Source organism: Oncorhynchus keta, chromosome 32, assembly GCF_023373465.1.
Source record: "Oncorhynchus keta strain PuntledgeMale-10-30-2019 chromosome 32, Oket_V2, whole genome shotgun sequence".
Classification (NCBI taxonomy): domain Eukaryota; kingdom Metazoa; phylum Chordata; class Actinopteri; order Salmoniformes; family Salmonidae; genus Oncorhynchus; species Oncorhynchus keta.
The window spans coordinates 18674478-18694434 of NC_068452.1; the positions used below are offsets into that span (position 1 = coordinate 18674478).

At 45.9% G+C, this 19957-nt stretch overlaps 1 protein-coding gene across 2 annotated transcripts in view; it reads right to left on the bottom strand.

Annotated features, from left to right (window-relative positions):
* The window catches only part of LOC118365761 (junction plakoglobin-like), an 80637-nt gene that overhangs the window by 4825 nt on the left and 55855 nt on the right, over window positions 1-19957 (bottom strand). For both annotated transcript variants that reach the window (XM_052490725.1, XM_052490726.1), the window contains exons 3-12: window positions 19517-19681; window positions 18859-19112; window positions 10146-10384; window positions 8802-9003; window positions 7215-7359; window positions 6964-7067; window positions 5937-6275; window positions 1871-2023; window positions 547-666; window positions 228-378 (exon numbers count right to left, since the gene is read on the bottom strand). In XM_052490725.1, coding sequence (XP_052346685.1) covers window positions 228-378; window positions 547-666; window positions 1871-2023; window positions 5937-6275; window positions 6964-7067; window positions 7215-7359; window positions 8802-9003; window positions 10146-10384; window positions 18859-19112; window positions 19517-19681 — 1872 coding nt within the window. The remainder of the gene's footprint in view (window positions 1-227; window positions 379-546; window positions 667-1870; window positions 2024-5936; window positions 6276-6963; window positions 7068-7214; window positions 7360-8801; window positions 9004-10145; window positions 10385-18858; window positions 19113-19516; window positions 19682-19957) is intronic.

Sequence of the window (19957 nt, forward strand, 5' to 3'; positions counted from 1 at the left end):
CTATGGGGACAGCTGAAGAACCCTTTCAGGTTCTAGATAGCACCTTTCTCCTCTAAGAGTGTAGGAGTGTAACGTGTGTGTGCGTGCGTGTAGATTTGTATGTACAGTATACGGCACTGTTTTGAAAGCCCAAGTCTGTAAACAAGATATATTTGATTGTTTGTTGAAAGTCCAAGTGCTACATAAAATCCACTAAAGCGCAAGCTGCTGTTTATGAAGAGACTGACCGATGCCCTCGTTGCTGGAGTGCAGCAGCTCCATGAGCGGGGCGGAGGCTCCCTCTGCGTCAATCATCTCCGCAGACTGCTTGTCCAGGGCCAGCTCACACAGCACCCCCGCAGACACACGCTTCACGTTCTCCACGTACGAGTACAACAGCTACGGACGGATGGAGAGAGGAAGGGAGAGCTCAGACACATCTGCTAGAATACACCAAAAACTCACAAGTACACACACTCGCTTATTTTCACTCTCTTTCCCACGTTCTCTCTCTCTCACACAAGCGCATACAACACCAACTGAGAGTATGGTGTATTAGACATTAACCTGTACAAAGAGTGGGATGGTCTGCATGCTGGCGATCTCTCCCCTGTTGACGGGGTCTCTGGCCAGGATGTGCAGGGCTCCTGTACAGCCCTCCACTATCTCCTCCATACGAACACCATCCTGGGAAGAGAGCGGGGAAGAGATTTAGGAAGTGTGTGTGTGTAGTATGTGTAACTTTGTGGAATCCTCTGTGGGATGATACATTGATGTATGGGTTTGTTTTCAGCACTTAACATTATGTGTGTGTGTGTGTGTGTGTGTGTGTGTGTGTGTGTGTGTGTGTGTGTGTGTGTGTGTGTGTGTGTGTGTGTGTGTGTGTGTGTGTGTGTGTGTGTGTGTGTGTGTGTGTGTGTGTCTGATCTACTTCATGTAAGCTGGTTTGACAATCTTAACAATACAACAGCTGGGCGCCATTCACTTTGACACTCAGAGAGGACCTTAATCCCAATGGCGTCAAAACCCTGTACAATGATTAATAGACTTGAGAGGGTGTATTGGTGTGTATGTGTGTGTGCATGTATCCTGCCTCATGTTTAAGTAAACCATTTACAGACAACGAGCAAGGGGAATGGGCCTGTTGTGCTTAGTAATCCTTTTTTGGCTTGCTGGAAAAAGCTGACAGGTGAAAACCCGAAACAGGTGGGAGCATATGTCTGCAAACCTTCTGCTGAGAATCAGTGAAAAACTCCCCGGTCGTCTCTCACAAACTTAGCCTACATTTCTTATTTTCCCTCAAGCCACAGCTCTCTGTCTATACGGGTGAGTATTGTTGTGCAGCTCAGAGTTCAAAGTGGGCCAGTGGACTGAAATGGATCTCTGCCACTGGGTCTCCCGAGCGGCCAACTGGCCTACACTGGGTTGGAGAGGCCTGGAATGGGGGCGTGTGCTGGCGCCGTGGCATGGTGTTGACCACTGGACTATCCTGCTGGGACCCCTGTGTGACGCATTGCAGCCCTTTACTGAGTCTGAAATGCAACCTACTTGTTGTACAGCGTGAGGAACGGTTTCAAACACAGAGAATGCAGTCTTGGAATTTGTGTGATTTGATGTGCAGGAGTGCTGAAAGAATGTTGCCTCGAGTGCTTCAGTGTGTCTGAATTCTGTATTCGGCTGAGGTGATTGTGTGATATGGCTAGCGTGTAATGGAGTGGATTCATCCGTGGTATGTGAGTTGCAACGGAGGCGACTCCCTCTGTGCAAGTGCTGTGACTGTGAGTGACTTGCATATTTGTGGTGAAGGCGACATAACTTCTATCATTCTGAATTATGACAGTGTCATTCCTGTGACAGTGAGTCTTATGTGTTGAATGGCGTCGTGGCCGACCTGGTACGTCTGCTGAGAACTGGAGGCGTGTCTCTGGGTGTCCTGGTGAGCCTTCAGCAGCAGGTTGACCAATCGGGGGATGGCTCCAGCATCCCTCAGTGGGGCCTGATTGACTGGGCACAGTGCCAGGTTACGGATCAGACCAACCGTGGCCTATGGGAAAGAGATAGGGGGGCGGGTTGAACGTAGCTGTATGGGGAAAAAGCATCAATATAATCTCTTTTACTGCTACAACACCTTGTCCACAAATACATGATATACTGCATGACTATGAGAGTGCATGTATGAAAGCATACAGTACACATCTATTAAGAACATGGCACGGCAGTGTGACGCTCACGTGAAAGAACGCATGCGTACCCTAAGATATACACCTATATGTGCGACTGTGCAAGCCGATGCACGCTGCGGCAATGTAACTGCAGTCACAAATGATGGTCTGGCTTACCATAACCCTGCCCTGTCCTCTGATGTTTCCTCCCATTTCACATACCCCGACCCCTAGCCCCAACAGGGGCCAATAACATCTTATATAAAGTCCCCTTTTAAAAATCGCATCATTCATTTCACATCATAAAATAACAACATCCCCTTTATTAAAAGAGCTCCGGCTGGATTGAGAATCCTCCACTGGCGTGTGCTGTGATGGAGATCGGGTTGCCTAATTCTCCACACATACACACACACACACACACACACACACACGAGCACACACACATCCCCTGCTGTCTGTCAATGAGGAGTGCAGATCAGGAGGAAAATTCAGGCATGGCTCATAGCGTCTGCCTCCGTACCGCACTGAGAGAGAGGGAGAGGGAGAGGTCGGAACGATTGGCTCATTCAGACTGTAAATGAATTATTAAATCCCGCTTAGGCACAGACATGTATGTGTACGCAGTCACAGATGAACATACACACGAGTGCATTCCAGCATTCCCAGGTAAATATTTATATGGCTCTCTCTGCTTATCCATATGGGTTTGGACAAACACACACACACACACACACACACACACACACACACACACACACACACACACACACACACACACACACACACACACACACACACACACACACACACACACACACACACACACACACACACACACACACACACACACACACACCCCCCCCCACACACACACTCCGCCACAGTATGAGATTTAAATTCAGAAGGCGTAAATGAGTGATTAGGCACAGCTTGGTGCAGAGCGACCTTCTGGCTGACGTAGAGCAGAAGGAGGCAGAGATAGAGGAGTGTGTGTGTGTTATGGAGAGAGCAGTGTGTGTGTGTGAGGGAGAGAGCTGTGTGTGTGTGTGTGTATGTGTGTGTGTGTGTGTGTGTGTGTGTGTGTGTGTGTGTGTGTGTGTGTGTGTGTGTGTGTGTGTGTGTGTGTGTGTGTGTGTGTGTGTGTGTGTGTGTGTGTGTGTGTGTGTGTGTGTGTGTGTGCGTGCGTGCGTGCGTGCGTGCGTGTGCGTGTGAGGGAGAGAGAGCGGTGTGTGTGTGTTTGTGTGTTTGTGTGTGTGTGGGAGAGAGCAGAGTGTGCGTGTCATTCATGTTCTTTGTGTGGGAACTACTAAGTACTAGTCAATCAGAGCTAATGAACTCAAAAAGCCTAATATCCCCCAAATGGGAAGAGTTGTATACATGGTCAAGGAATCGGGAACAAGGTGCCAAGACAAGGATAGCCGGCTGCCGATAGGCCTTAGAAAACACCTTTCTTTCAGTTGGAGTAGAGGATGAGACGTCAATGTTTACCTGGTGCTACAGATGGGGAAGATGTGTCACTGGAGTCATGAAGATACACATGGCCACTTGTCAAGTGTACAGGCATAGGCCTACATGCACACACACACAGAGAGTACAACTACTCTTAAATTGATTACTTTCCTCTGTCCTTAAAGACCAATGACAGGTAGAAAAGACTAGATAGCTGCCTACCATAGTGCGTTCACTCACTCATCAAATACTTTCAGATCAGAATTGAAGGAAAGGACACCTCGATGGACTATTGGGAGACAACCACGACACACAGAGAGGCTTGTGCACATCGGGGTAAGAATAAAGGGCCATTCTTGTGGACCAGTGCCCATGGGAACAGAGCAGGACAGCAAGACACACAAGCACACTCGACCATTGAAGGGTTCTGTTCCGATTGGCATGAATTCAAGCGTTGCTTCACGGATGCTGCTTGCTCGGAGCGAATCAGAGGAGCATCTCGAAACCAATCAGCGATCAGACACTGAAGCACGGGGTTGGAGGGGGAAGGGAAACAAACCTTCCTTATCATACTAGTTGACTGTCTAGATCATAAGAGAGGAAAACGACCAATCATAAAGCAAAGGTGACGTGAATTGGTAGGTGGTATTTTTAAAACAATGACAATGTACCATTGATATTACTATTACTGGTATCAAACTATTGCTATACTGTATTACTAATGATATTACTGTTATGCCTACTATCATCTTAGTATATCTACTGTATATCAATAGCATAGATAATAATGTTAGATATTGGTTTACCCTCATACTAGGCTGACATTTTAGCATGATTTATTTTGTTTGATTATTCTGGCAAGTTGACAATGTAAATAACTTGCCATCCTTAAATCCACCTGCTGTCAAAGATGGGTGTGCATGATTCCCTGAAGAAACAATAACACATTGATATAAATTCCCAAGGTAGCCACTTTGGAAAAATCCAACCAATCTTGTTTTCATTGCAAAAAAAAAGAAAGAAATGACAGCGACGGCCTTGCAAATCCCAGATGATGTTATCCTTGTTTCACAGTGACATTGTTGTGTGAAGCATACTACACTCGCTGCATGTGAGCATCCCTCCCTCCCTCCCTCCCTCCCTCCCTCCCTCCCTCCCTCCCTCCTCCCTCCCTCTCCTCTCTCTCTCTCTCTCTCCTCTCTCTCTCCCTCTCTCTCTCCCTCTCTCTCTCCCTCTCTCTCTCTCTCTCTCTCTCTCTCTCTCTCTCTCTCTCTCTCTCTCTCTCTCTCTCTCTCTCTCTTTCTCTCTCTCTCTCTCTCTCTCTCTCTCTCTCTCTCTCTCTCTCCCTCTCTCTCTCTCCCTCTCCCTCTCTCTCTCCCTCCCTCTCTCCCTCCCTCCCTCCCTCCCTCATTTTCTCCAAAACAAAAACAAAAAGCCAGAGAGGTGACAGTGGGTGTTGTCCCAGCAGGATTATGGGAGGCACGTCCTGTGCCCTGCCTCGGGGTACAGCCCAGAACCCTGCCTGCACTACATCTAGCATCGCGAACAACTTCATCCCCTATGCAGGTCTCACTCTCTCCAAAACATCCCCTCTGACCTGCTTTAATTTTAAAGTAATTCTTCATTAAAGTACCACAATTTTCAAACGGCACTTCCAGCTAAATGAAGGGCTCTATTCAATCTCTAATGCTGAAGTGTTACGGATTCCGCAGATAGAAATGTTAAGTTAAGGTCATTTCCAATTGGGCCGACATATGCAGTGTTCACTATGAACAAAGTCTCCACTAAAGCGGGAACATTCAATCACGCTGTAAAGTTGAACATCCGCAATGCAAATTAAAAAGACCCCTATATAATACAGCCATGTTGTTTCCAATTAAAGCCTCAAAGAAAATGCATTCATATGTAGAGTGCAAAGAAAGAAGGGGACAATGAGTGGTGGCTGTGGTGGCTGTACGCAATGATTTTAACCTCACTCAAGCGCCCGTTAAATCAGGAATCATTAAAGGCGGACTGCAGCTGCTGGATATAGACACATAGACAAATCGGATGTACCACAACCAGTTATTTAGATAAACAAAAGAACCACAAAGACAAAGCAGCCAACCAAACAAAACAACCGAACACTCAAGCCAGACAAAACAACAAACAAAAGATCAACTGGCCAGACAAAACAACCACAACCAACCTGCAAACTCTTTGATCCTTCAACCCCTCACCTTCAACTTCAACAGTAATGGAGCTTCCAGCCAGACAAAACAACGAGCAAGACAAAAAAAAACAGTATACCCTTTTTCTCAGCTCTTCCCCACTCCCTCCCCAACCAACTATCTCCCCTCTCACCTTCACCACAGGCCAGTAGTGGGGCTGCCCCAGCAGCTTGACAATGGCAGGAATACCATAATGCAGCCTCACAGCATTCTGGGCAAGCTCGGCGTCCTGGTGGCGTGACGTCAAGTGGCGCAGGGCGCAGACGGCGGGCTCGGCCACGTCCTCCTTTTCTCCGGCCCGCAGCACGGCGTGGATGAGCGCCTCGACGCCGCCGCACTGTGTGACCAGGGTCTTGTTGCGGGAGTTGTTGCAGGTGAGGTTGGACAGGATCCCCGTGGCGCACGTCAGCATGTTGACATCGTCCGAACCCAGCTGTCCCACTAACACCTGCAGCAGGCCGTCCAGACCCTCCTACAGACATAGAACGGGGGGGAGGTAGGAAGATTGGGGATTGAGAATTCCATATTTGTCTTTGTTTGTTCATTATATGTTTTACTGTAGAACTCCAACTACTGTATGTTACTGTCTCTGTGGAACTCGATGGTACTGTCTTTAACAGGGGAGAACGACTGCCTCATTGAAGCCACAGCAGTTCGAGGCCGATTGCGGGAGAAAACAGGATCTCCCATTATATAAAATGGAAAAATGTCGATCTTCGTGGTCCGTCTTCATAAAAATAAATAAGTGTTATGAAGACAATCATGGTACCAATAACTGTTTTTCTCATACACAAGATGTACAGTATGTCCTTGAACCGATTATTTTAAAATTAGTTTGCGAATGGCAGCCTGCCGTACCCTGGTCGGCCTTCAACTTGAATTACTCAATGAAAGCGGGCAGCACTGAGCTAGCCTGCAACGTCACTTCCTGAATTAGCTCAAACTGTGCATGTTACATCTCCATGAGGCGCAATCTTAACCGACTTAATTTGGTTTCAATGTGCTATAGAGTCTTCACATAGGAATAGATACTGTCACGTGATCGATGGCTTTGTTCATTAATATATATATAGTCATTGGTCTTTATAAACTCTGTACTATCTCTGTATTACTCTATGGTACGGTCTCTGCGGATTCAAAATGGACTCCTGAACTCCTACCTGTTTAGTGGCAGCATCAGACAGATTCCTCAGGGTCCAGAGGCAGTTCTGTGTGAGGCGCTGGCTGGAGCCAGTCAGGTGCTGTCCCAGGGCTTGCATGCCCCCTGGAAGGATGAGAGAGGGGAGGTTAAATGGCTCTTTTATGGTAAGGATGAGATAACAAACACACATACAGACACACACATATGTACTAACACACACATAACACACACCCTCCCCCAAAACACACACACACACACACACACACTCACCAGCTTCCACTATGGCGGGCTTGTTGCTAGGGCACACTGAGAGAACTTTGAGCACACGGCTGGTGGTCCACAGCAGTTTCTCATAATTATAGTTCCTCATGATGAAGACCAGCCCTTCAGGGCCCCCGTTAGCTAAGATGATAAGCTGAGAGGAATAACAATGAAAACACACTGTCATGTACAATGAAATATCATTACAGAGTTTGGACATTACATTACATTGCATTATGAATTGTCTCGCATATGATTGTTAGGGTAATAATAGCAGTGTGTGTATTTCATTTCATTCTATTTACAATGTTCAGTATATTACTGATGTAATAGAGGGTACATTACTAACCCCATACAGGGTTTTACATTTGCTGCACCAATGCAGCTGCAAGCAGCCAGTGTTGAGGACATGTACAGTTTGTGAGTGCTTGTGTGTGTGCATGTACACACACACACATCACATGCATATACACCCTTGCTCTCCTGCAGTGCAGCTGCAGGTGGCACTAAAAGGGACCACGCATAATCCAGACCTGCAACTACACACACACACACCCACACACACACACACACACACACACACACATACACACACACGCACGCACGCACACTGTGAGAGCAAAATTGCAAGATTATGCTATAATGCTGTAATTGCATCAAAGGGTTGTTTAATGCAACAGAATAACGGGTTGTTAGAACTCTCATCTGTGTGTGTTCTACTGAGGATGGGCCTCTGGAAGATTTACGATGTCTTTGGGTGATACCGCATTCCAGATCATGAGTTAATGTTTCTGTTCTATAATGTACCAGGGAGAGATGACTCCAGGGCCAGACCCTGGTCCCTACACAATCAGATACTGTCTGCTGTGAATTCTAAGTATCTTTCATACAAATCTTCACCTTGCGGCCCATTCCATACATCTTTTGTTTGTCATGTAGACTGACAGAGGTGTATCTTGGCTATAAAAGACCTTTGTACCTTTGTCCCGGGGCTCTCAACGAATCATGCGAGGGTGATTCGTCGATCAGTCATCATTAACGTAGAGCACTCAATAGTGGTCCTTCTGTGGCTCAGTTGGTAGAGCATGGCGCTTGTAACGCCAGGATAGTGGGTTCGATTCCCGGGACCACCCATACGTAGAATGTATGCACACATGACTGTAAGTCGCTTTGGATAAAAGCGTCAGCTAAATGGCATATATTTATATTTATTTCAATCGATTCACTTTATAAGTGTGTGTTGTATTGACCTGCTCTCTTACTAATAGGTGAATAAAGATTTAGTTGAAGTATAACTCTGACTTGAATGATAAGTTTGTCTCTCCTCAATTGACAGTAAAGAAATTAACCACCACCACAATACACACACACACACACACACACACACACACACACACACACACACACACACACACACACACACACACACACACACACACACACACACACACACACACACACACACACACACACACACACACACACACACACACACACAACCCTGGCTGCAGTGAAGATGCAGGTAGTCTGTGCCAATACCACTATGCCAAATATGATGGCTCAAGCATTATCCTTCAAAGACCCCCCACCACACACCTTGCTCTCCTGGTTTCCGTAGGAGAGCAGCTGCAGGCAGTCTGTGGTGATGGCCAGGAACTTGGGGTTGCTCTTCTTCAGCAGGGGCACCATCCTCTGCAGGCCGTCGGCCAGGCGCACCGCCATCTTGGCTCCCTCCTGATGCAGTAGCAGGTTGTGGAGGGTGGTGATGGCATAGAACAGCACTGACTCCATGGGAGAACTGAGGGAAGACGAGAGGGGAGGGGGAGGTAAGAGGAGAGTGGAGGGAGGGGAGAGGGAGAGGGAGGGAAATAGGGAGAGTAGGTTGAGAAAAATAGAGAGACAGAGGAGAGCAGAGGAAGAGGTTGAGGTGTGAGAGAAATTAGCATGACCTTTCTTTTCCCAATTAGTTCCTTCTGAATTTAATTAGCTCAAATCTGCTCTTTGTATCATTAAAAAGCACATATTTTTATATTGTGAATCTGCATCTAAATCCCTATTTGATAGTCTTGTATAGGTAGGTTTTTCCATTTGTATTACCTGAATTATGTTTCTGAATTAATTAAATGTCTTGATTCAGTTTCTATCTAATGCCTCCTAGACTGTTATATGGGGTTTATACTGTGTGAACAGAGATAAAGAGACTCTCTGCCTCTATTTGAAATTAATATGAAAAAATGGCCACCGCTTATCGTGAGGTTAAAATGAGCCTGGTGGTCAGGTTGAAATGATGTGCAGACCAGTTTTGCCAAGTTAATGAGCACAGTATGACACCTAATTTCTGATGGGTAATAATGTGATTGGCTAATATCGTAGCCTGCAGGCAGTAGTGGACATGGTGGTGGGGATACACACACATAAGCATGTATGCACGCGCACACACACACGCTCATGCTTGCATACATGCAAGCACACACACACACACAAATTAGCACACACAGCACGTACACAAGTGCAGATGCCGAGACAGGCCAGAACAGTGCGTGCCTAAATCACTTTATTTCTAACACTGAATTCCATCTGACGAGTATATCTTTTTCTCTCTTTCACCCCCTTGCTTTTTCTCTCTCGATATTTCACTAATTCACTCCCAATCAAACCACCAACCTACAATGCCTATGAAAACATAAATCCATCACAATCCATCCCTCCATCCATCCATCCATGCCTATTCACCCCAACCAGTCCATTCCCTACTTTAACCATAAAAATATCCAAACATCTATCGATCCTTCTATCCACCCATCCATCCATACCTACTCCTTCACATCAACCCATTTACCAACAATCTATCCAAACATCTGTCGATACTTCCCTCCATCTATCCACTCCCATCTACCCCTCAACATCCATCCACCCACTAATCCATCCCTCCTCTCCTACCTGAGCATGCGGACCAGGGCGGGGATGCCCCCGGACTTGAAGATGGCGAGCAGGCCCTCTCTCTGGTGGGACAGGCTGTGGAGGATGCTGGCGGCACAACGGGCTGTCTCCATGTCTCCCGTGTTCTGCATGGCCCGCACCACCGCCGCCACCATCTGGGGGGACTGCATCAGCACCCGGCGAGACGCCTCTTTCCGCGTCAGCTGGTTCACGATCATGGCTGCCTTGTTGACCACCACCTGTGGGGAATGAGACAATGCATAATTGTGCATTTCTGTGCATGCAAAATGGTGACATTGGATTGGGACCCAATGTTAGGTCTGCACATTTCTTTAAGGTCATGGCTTTACAGCATAGCTGATTTCAAACGTTGCACTTCAGCAATTCATTGGTTCATTGAACATAGGCATTGATAACAAGATTCAGGAACAGACCACGCCTTGAGTTTGAATTGTGAGTAGAAGACAGAGATTGACTAGGGTTCATCATGACTTTCAATCATAATCAGAACTAGGCTTCAACACAAGCAATGTTGTACACTGAATCCTTTAAGGACAGCTGAAATGATGTTCAATGACAATATAAACCTATAGAGGATTTGTTTCTGGGGTAGTCCTAATCTGTGTCCAATCTAACTGGCTCAGTCACGACCTTGACAAGCACAGCCACAGCCACAGAGAGCTAGGAGCTAGTCAAGCATGGAACTGGATCAATGCTAGCCAGTAGGACGGTGCTCGAGTGTGAGGAGGGACAGCACACAATAGTGACAGAGTCAATGTCACTATTAAGTACATAATGGTACTTCTATAGTACAACAGATACAGTGCCTTCAGAAAATATTCATACCCCTTGACTTATTCCACATTTTGTTGTGTTATGGCCTGAAACTAAACATTGATTAAATAAAAACAATTCTCACATATCTACACACAATACCCCTTAATGACAAAGTGGATTTAAAAAAAAAAATGTTTGCACATTTATTGAAAATGAAATACAGAAATATCTAATTTTCATACTTTCTAGAAGCACCTTTGGCAGCAATTATAGCTGTGAGTCTTTCTGGGTAAGTCTCTAAGAGCTTTCCACACCTGGAATGTGCAACATTTGCCCATTATTATTTTCAAAATTCTTCAAGCTCAAATTGGTTGTTGATCATTGCTAGACAACCATTTTCAGATCTTGCTATATATTTAAGTCAAAACTGTAACTCGGCCACTCAGGAACATTCACTGTCTTCTTGGTAAGCAACTCCAGTGTAGATTTGGCCTTGTGTTTTAGGTTATTGTCCTGATGAACTGTGAATTAATCTCCCAGTGTCTGGTGGAAGGCAGACTGAACCAGGTTTTACTCTAGGATTTTGCCTGTGCTTAGCGCCATTCTGTTTATTTTTTATCCTGAAAAACTCTCCCGTCCTTAACGATTACAAGCGTACCTATAACATGATGCAGCCACCACTATGCTTGAAAATATGTAGATTGGTACTCAGTAATGTGTTGTATTGGATTTGCCCCAAACATAACATTGACACATTTTTTGCATTATTACTTTAGTTCCTTGTTGAAAACAGGATGCATCTTTCTTTTAGAATATTTGTATTCTGTATAGGTTCCCTTCTTTTCACTTTGTCATTTAGGTTAGTATTGTGGAGCAACTACAATGTTGTTGATCCATCCTCAGTTTTCTCTATCACAGCCATTAAACTCTGTATCTGTCACCATTGGCCTCATTGTGAAATCCCTGAGTGGACTTGGGCTGTTGCAGTGACCATGTTACCGCCACACAGGCAGTCATGAGTCGTAACCACAGTACAATTCCAGTTGACTGTTGAGTCACAGTAATCTAATGTTATGCCCTCTGGACATGCTTTGGTAGTACCCAATTTGCTAACTACCATCAGGTCCTAATGTCCTGGTACACAGGCCTCTATTTTCCCCCTAACCGCTCTGACATCCATTGAAAATGCTTCGAAAAACACATCAAACACTTATCATCTTATCAACAGTTGGCCAATCATACTTTAAAAAAAACTCACCTCACTGTGATGATTAATTTGAAGAAAGAAGTTCGACAGCAGGTTGAAACAGTGTTAACATGGTTGTTGTGGATGCTGTTTCAAAGTCTAACACGACGAACTGGACAGCCTTTCTAAGGTGATGATTCATTCGAAACACTCACGCATATTAAAGCTTCTGCATAGGCTTACCAGCCCAAGCCAGAAGAAAAAACTCTATTGAAATGATGATTGTGCCGTTATACAACACACAGCCAAGAGCATATTACGCATGGCAGAAAAACATAAAAAACACTGATTTAAGACATCTTGGTACATAATTGTTCTAGCCTATGCTCCAAAAGTAAACACATTTGTGTAATCGCCTTTGAGCGTGGACTGTATTATTATTCATACTGGATGGACCTTACGCTACGATCCAAAATGTATATCAACGAGTCTGGGAGAGAACATATAGCCAGGCCTAGGCGATGCTGTTGGTTCATTGTTTGTGCAGGGCGGCTTACAGTTAGCCTACAATTAGTGAATTCATATTTGATTTGGAATAGCCTAGTAATAGGGACATTTTACAAATATCTTCATATTAATTGAGTGTCACATTACCGTCAGCTATACAGAATATCTCACCACCAAGCATTTCCATCTCCTCCTCGCTCTCCTTTATCCTTTCTTGGGCACGCAGACAGGCTGTCAACAGTTGCTTTGTTACAAAAAGACACTACTATTGATGTTCCCTATGCTCTATGCTCTATGCTCGCTTTGAGGCAAGCAACACTGAGGCATGCATGAGAGCATCAGCTGTTCTGGACGACTGTGTGATCACGCTCTCCGTAGCAGACGTGAGTAAGACCTTTAAACAGGTCAACATTCACAAGACTGCGGGGTCAGATGGATTACCAGGACGTGTGCTCCGGGCATGTGCTGACCAACTGGCAGGTGTCTTCACTGACATTTTCAACATGTCTCTGATTGAGTCTGTAATACCAACATGCTTCAAGCAGACCACCATAGTCCCTGTGCCCAAGAACACAAAGGCAACCTGCCAAAATGACTACAGACCAGTAGCACTCATGTCCGTAGCCATGAAGAGCTTTGAAAGGCTGGTAATGGCTCACATCAACACCATTATCCCAGAAACCCTAGACCCACTCCAATTTGCAAACCGCCCAAACAGATCCACAGATGATGCAATCTCTATTGCACTCCACACTGCCCTTTCCCACCTGGACAAAAGGAACACCTATGTAAGAATGCTGTTCATTGACTACAGCTCAGCGTTCAACACCATAGTACCCTCAAAGCTCATCACCAAGCTAAGGATCCTGGGACTAAACACCGAGCAAGTCCACATTCTCATTGACAGGGCTGTAGTGGAGCAGGTTGAGAGCTTCAAATTCATTGGTGTCCACATCAACAACAAACTAGATTGGTCCAAACACACCATGACAGTCGTGAAGAGGGCACGACAAAGCCTATTCCCCCTCAGGAAACTAAAAAGATTTTGCATGGGTCCTGAGATCCTCAAAAGGTTCTACAGCTGCAACATCGAGAGCATCCTGACCGGTTGCATCACTGCCTGGTATGGCAACTGCTCGGCTTCAGAGGGTAATGCGTACGGCCTAGTACATCACTGGGGCAAAGCTGCCTGCCATCCACGACCTCTACACCAAGCGGTGTCAGAGGAGGGCCCTAAATATTGTCAAAGACCCCAGCCACCCTAGTCATAGACTGTTCTCTCTACTACAGCATGGCAAGCAGTACTGGAGTGCCAAGTCTAGGACAAAAAGGATTCTCAACAGTTTTTACCTCCAAGCCATAAGACTCCTGAACAGGTAACCAATGGTTACCCAGACTATTTGCATTGTGTGCCTCCCCCAACCCCTCTTTTACGCTGCTGCTACTCTCTGTTTATCTTATATGCTTAGTCACTTTAACAATACCTACATGTACATACTACCTCAATAAGCCTGGTGTCTGTATATAGCCTTGCTACTCTTTTTTCAAATGTCTTTCTACTGTTGTTTTATTTCTTTACTTACCTACAACACACACACACACACACACACACACACACACACACACACCTTTTTCTGGCACCATTGGTTAGAGCCTGTAAGTAAGCATTTCACTGTAAGGTTTACACCTGTTTTAATCGGCTCACGTGACAAATACACTTTGATTTAATTTGAATCCCAAATTAAGCACAGGGTAGCTGCAGGAACAAGGTTTGAAAGCCCATGACATATAGAGTTTGGGCAGAATATCTCCTGTCAGGAAGCGATAGCATGCTCCTCAAACGGTGGTTGAAGCGTGGAATGAAACAAGTGTTTTTAGATTTATTTCATAGCTGCTCATATTAACCCTTGTGTGGCGTTCGGGTCTGTTGACCCATTTTCAATGTTTACTAAAAGAACACATTTTCTTTGAGTGCACACTGTGCATCCCCCTACAAATGTATATTACATATGTAGTGTTCTGGTCCACTGGACCCGAGGGTAATAAAAGTGTGTAAAAGTGTGTTTGTAGGTGAAAACAAGTTCAATTTAAACAAAAAGTTTTGCTGTGTGCCTTCACTCGGTCTTCCTCCTCCCTGAGCCTTCTGTTTCAACATAGCACCAAGAACCTGTCTGTCTCTCTCCCTGTCTCCCGCTTTTCTTGCACTCTTTACCCTTTGTAAGTGTGTTAAACTACACAATGTCTTGTGGGTACCTGCACAATGTTATTACAATTCATTATCTTTCGATACATTGTACAAAATTCAGCATTTTCCCACACTCTACCCCAGCCAAGTGCAAATTGGGGGAGGGACAAAACAAATAAATAGATTTGCATGTGTGGCTCATTACCACAATCAATCAGTATGGCACAAAGAATCTCTGCTCAGAGGGCCTTAGCCATTGGTTTTGCAGAGAGAGAAGCTAATGTGGAAGAAATGTCTTCCATGTTGAACGATTATGTATTTTCAGAATATTAGGAACATGTCTCTGTCAATTCGGAGTCTGACAGTGAGTTGGAAGAAGAATGAGATTGACCCTCAGTCTCAGCAACCAGCCCATCAGCAGCCAGCCCCAGGACCAGCCCGTCAGCAACCAGCCCATCAGCAGCCAGCCCCAGGACCAGTCAGCAACCAGCCCTCAGCAGCCAGCCCCAGGACCAGTGCAACCAGCCCATCAGCAGCCAGCCCCAGGACCAGCCCGTGCTCATCAGCAGCCAGCCCCAGGACCAGCCCGTCAGCAACCAGCCCATCAGCAGCCAGCCCCAGGACCAGCCCGTCAGCAACCAGCTCATCAGAGCCTGCAGGAGCAGAAATATGGATGTAGAAAAGAAATGGAATGGTCTTCTTGCCCAAGGAATGAGCCACCCGCATGGCTGCCAAGATAAGGATGCAACCAAGGTCGACGCAGATGGCGTAACTCATGTGCAGAACATATAGTCTTCTTTTGAACTGTTCATCCCAGACACCATGTAGAAAATCATTCTGGACTGCACTAATTTGGAGGGAAGGCGTGTTTTTGGTGGAAGGTGATGAACCAACTCATTTACATGCATTCTTTGAGGTTCTTATCCTTGCTGGTGTTTTCAGATCTAATGGGGAATCAACAGAATCCCTGTGGGGATGCAGAAACTGGCAGAGAACTTTCCTGTGCAACAATGTCCCATTATTTCCAGGATGATCCGCTTCGATAATCGAGACACCTGACCAGCTCTGTGGCAGAGAGACAAGCTAGCTGCAATCAGGTCAGTGTAGAGAGACAAGCTAGCTGCAATCAGGTCAGTGCAGAGAGACAAGCTAGTTGCAATCAGGTCAGTGCAGAGAGACAAGCTAGCTGCAATCAGGTCAGTGCAGAGAGACAAGCTAGCTGCAATCAGGTCAGTGCAGAGAGACAAGCTAGCTGCAATCAGGTCAGTGCAGAAAGACAAGCTAGCTGCAATCAGGTCAGTGCAGAGAGACAAGCTAGCTGCAATCAGGTCAGTGCAGAGAGACAAGCTAGCTGCAATCAGGTCAGTGCAGAGAGACAAGCTAGCTGCAATCAGGTCAGTGCAGAGAGACAAGCTAGCTGCAATCAGGTCAGTGCAGAGAGACAAGCTAGCTGCAATCAGGTCAGTGCAGAGAGACAAGCTAGTTGCAATCAGGTCAGTGCAGAGAGACAAGCTAGCTGCAATCAGGTCAGTGCAGAGAGACAAGCTAGCTGCAGTCAGGTCAGTGCAGAGAGACAAGCTAGCTGCCATCAGGTCAGTGCAGAGAGACAAGCTAGCTGCTATCAGGTAAGTGCAGAGAGACAAGCTAGCTGCAATCAGGTCAGTGCAGAAAGACAAGCTAGCTGCAGTCAGGTCAGTGCAGAGAGACAAGCTAGTTGCCATCAGGTCAGTGCAGAGAGACAAGCTAGCTGCTATCAGGTGAGTGCAGAGAGACAAGCTAGCTGCTATCAGGTCAGTGCAGAGAGACAAGCTAGCTGCTATCAGGTCAGTGCAGAGAGACAAGCTAGCTGCTATCAGGTCAGTGTAGAGAGACAAGCTAGCTGCTATCAGGTCAGTGTGGGACAAGTGGGTGGACCACCTTCCCCTATTTTACAACCCTGGGCCCAACGTTACCGTTGATGAGCCGGTCATGCCATTTAGGGGCCGCTGCCCCTTTCAAGCAGCACATACTGTCTAAACAAAATATGGAATCAAGATCTGGGCTGCCTGTGATGCTGCTTCATCATATGCGTGGAACTTGCAAGTGTGTACGGGGAAGCCAGATGGAGGAGCCCCTGAGAAGAACCAAGAGATGCGGGTTGTCCTGGACGTGACACAGGGACTCCGTGCCCACATCATCACATGCGATAACTCATGAGTACACTGCATAGGGATGGGAGAATCTGTGGCCAGGAACTTAAAAAAACGCAATTCATAATTGATTACAATGCCACAAAAGGAGGGGTGGACAATTTAGACAAGATGGTGACTGGCTACAGCTGCAAAAGAAGAACCCTACGCTGGACTTCTCGGTGTTACAACACGTTTGTCTTCCAGGTGGCGTTGAACCCAGATTGGACCAGAGGGAAGCTCCAGAGGAGACGGCTCTTTCTTGAGGAGCTGGGCAAGGCATTGGTAAGACCTTAAATCCAGAGGAGGCACCATATCCCAAAGGACCCCAGATTCTGGAGCCATCATGAGGAGGATTCAGGTGAAGGATGCTGATGCCCCATCCGCCCGACCCACAGAACCAACAACTCCAATACCAGAAGTAAGTGTGAGTGATGTTGTTGCATTGGTGTGCGTCTGACTCTCTTACCTTGGCCTGCAGTAACTATATAATGTATGTGATTGAGTGAGTGAGATGTTAGTACAATTCCTGAACTAAGTGCTATATCCTCCTTCTAGATTGCAGCCGGTAGCAACAAGAAGAAGCGCTGCGATGTGTGTGGACCCAAGGACAGGAAGTCACAGTAGACATGCATCAAGTGCAATAAATACATTTGCAACACATACAAACGAACACCACACAATTATAATAACATAGTCCTACAGTAGGCCAACTCATATTCTGTTTTTCTGAAATACATTTTCTTCATATCATAATGTTTATTTAGAACGGACTAAAATAAATAATGGATGCGTTGTGATGGTGTATTTTAAATGGATGTGTTAAGCGCTTGTTAATTGTAGATGTTTCAACGGCGCGCATCAGCAGCTTGAATGCGTGGAGGCCTGGCGATGCGAAGCGTGTTAATGTTAATTAACGGGAAATTACCATGAGACCGGCAGCCTTTTGCATGACAGTAACGGTCTGACACATTTCATGGCCGCCACAGCCCTAGGAAGGACGCCTGTTATCTTGGCAGTGACTGAGTATATTGATACACCATCCAAAGTGTAATTAAAAACTCCACCATGCTCAAACAGATATTCAATGTCTGCGTTTCCCTTGTCACTGTGGTTGAATCTGTGAAATTCACTGCTCCACTGAGGGACCTTACACATAATTGTACGTGTATGTCGGGACAGAGATGTGGTAGTCATTCAAAAACCATGATAAACACTATTATTGCACACAGAGTCCATGCAATTTATGTGACTTGTTAAGCAACCTTTTACTCCTTATTTAGGCTTGCCACAGCAAAGTGGTTGAATACTTAATGACTGAAGACATTTCAGCTTTTCCTTAAAAAAAAAATATATATATTTCTAAAAACATAATTCCTCTTTGACATTTTGGGGGGTATTTTGTGTTGGCCAGTGACAACAAAAAAAAGGCAATTTAAAATGAATTTTAAGTAAAAGGGGTGTGAATCAATTTCTGAAGACACTGTACATTAGATACACATAGTACACACACGTTTATCTTACAATAGTCACTGGCTGAATCATTTCCAAATCAGCCTATTTGTTTAAACAGTGCACTAGAGTTTTATCAAAGATTGCTCCCACCAGGCAGCATGAGGCGGTTGAGGGAGGGAGGAGGGACAAGGTCTTCCATTGCAATGTCTTTAATCTAGAAATCAAAGACCATCTCTTCTATTTGATGAGCTGCATCACTAATTTATTAATACTGATTAATACTGAAGGATCAGATTATTATTATTATTTTTTAAAAATAGGAGCACATTGGAAATAGTGAGGTTTAATGCATTCATGTGTTAACAGCTGGGCTTTGTGAAAATTGGATTCATAACAAAGTTCCGTTTTTTTGTTAACTCTTAAGAGGTTAGTTACCGCATCATCATCGGCCAGCAGCTTGGTGAGCTCGGGCACGGCGCGAGTGGCCAGCTCGGCGTCATCCTGGTAGTTAATGAGGTGGACGATGGCGGTCTTGAGGAGCTGCGAGGGCTCAGCTAGCCGCTGGACGTTGGTCTGCTGACCCGGGTCAGTCTGAGTGGACAGCACCGCCTCGCCCTCCACCAGGGTCTCTGGGAACATGGCCGCTCTCACTCGCTGGGCCCGTGTCAGGGTGTACTGGGCCTCCATCTCTGGTGGGAGAGAGGGATGAAAGAGGGTGGAGAAAGGGAGGAGGAGGGGGAGATCATTGGATACGTGATAGATACATCCATAAATAGTGTTTCAAACTAGTGATAGTTTGAAAGTTGTTCTAGCCCCTAGTCAATGAGTTCCTAGTCAGTGAGTTTTCAGAAGAAGAATCATGCCTATTTTAAGACATGAGGACAGTCCAAACTGGCCTTTGTACGTATGTGATGGCGCATGAGCGAGTGAGTGAATCACAGCATGATTATGACATTGAATGAGTAAGTGTTGACCTATTTGTACAGACAGACAGAGAGATGTAGAGAGACTGAAAGAGAAGTAGAGCAAGAAGGAAAATTGGAAGGAGAGAGAAAGGGAGGGACGGGAAGAGAGAGAGAGAGATAACTTATACCTGTAGGGTTTTCCACCAAGGTGGTGGTGACGGCATACTTCTTGGCGCTGTACTCTGTGCCCTCATCATCTCGCATGGTGGTGGCGCCTGATTGGATGCCGGAGTCGTGGGCGTAGTACGTCTGCTGCCACTCGGCCACCTTCACTGACCCCTCTGCCTCGTTCACTGTGAGGAGAGGGAGAGAGAGAAGAGAGAGAGGGAGAGAGAGAGAAGAGAGAGGGAGAGAGGGAAGAGAGAGCGAAAGAAAGAGAGAGAGAGAAGAGAGAGAGGGAGAGAGCGAGAGAAGAGAGAGAATAGAGAGGGAGAGAGAGAGAGAGAGAGAGAGAGAGAAAGAGAGAGAGAGAAAGAGAGAGAGAGAGAAAGAGAGAGGTTGGAGACGGGTTGGAAGAGTGACATATCCCTTTTCACCATCCTAGACCCTGGATTAACCTTGTGACACAG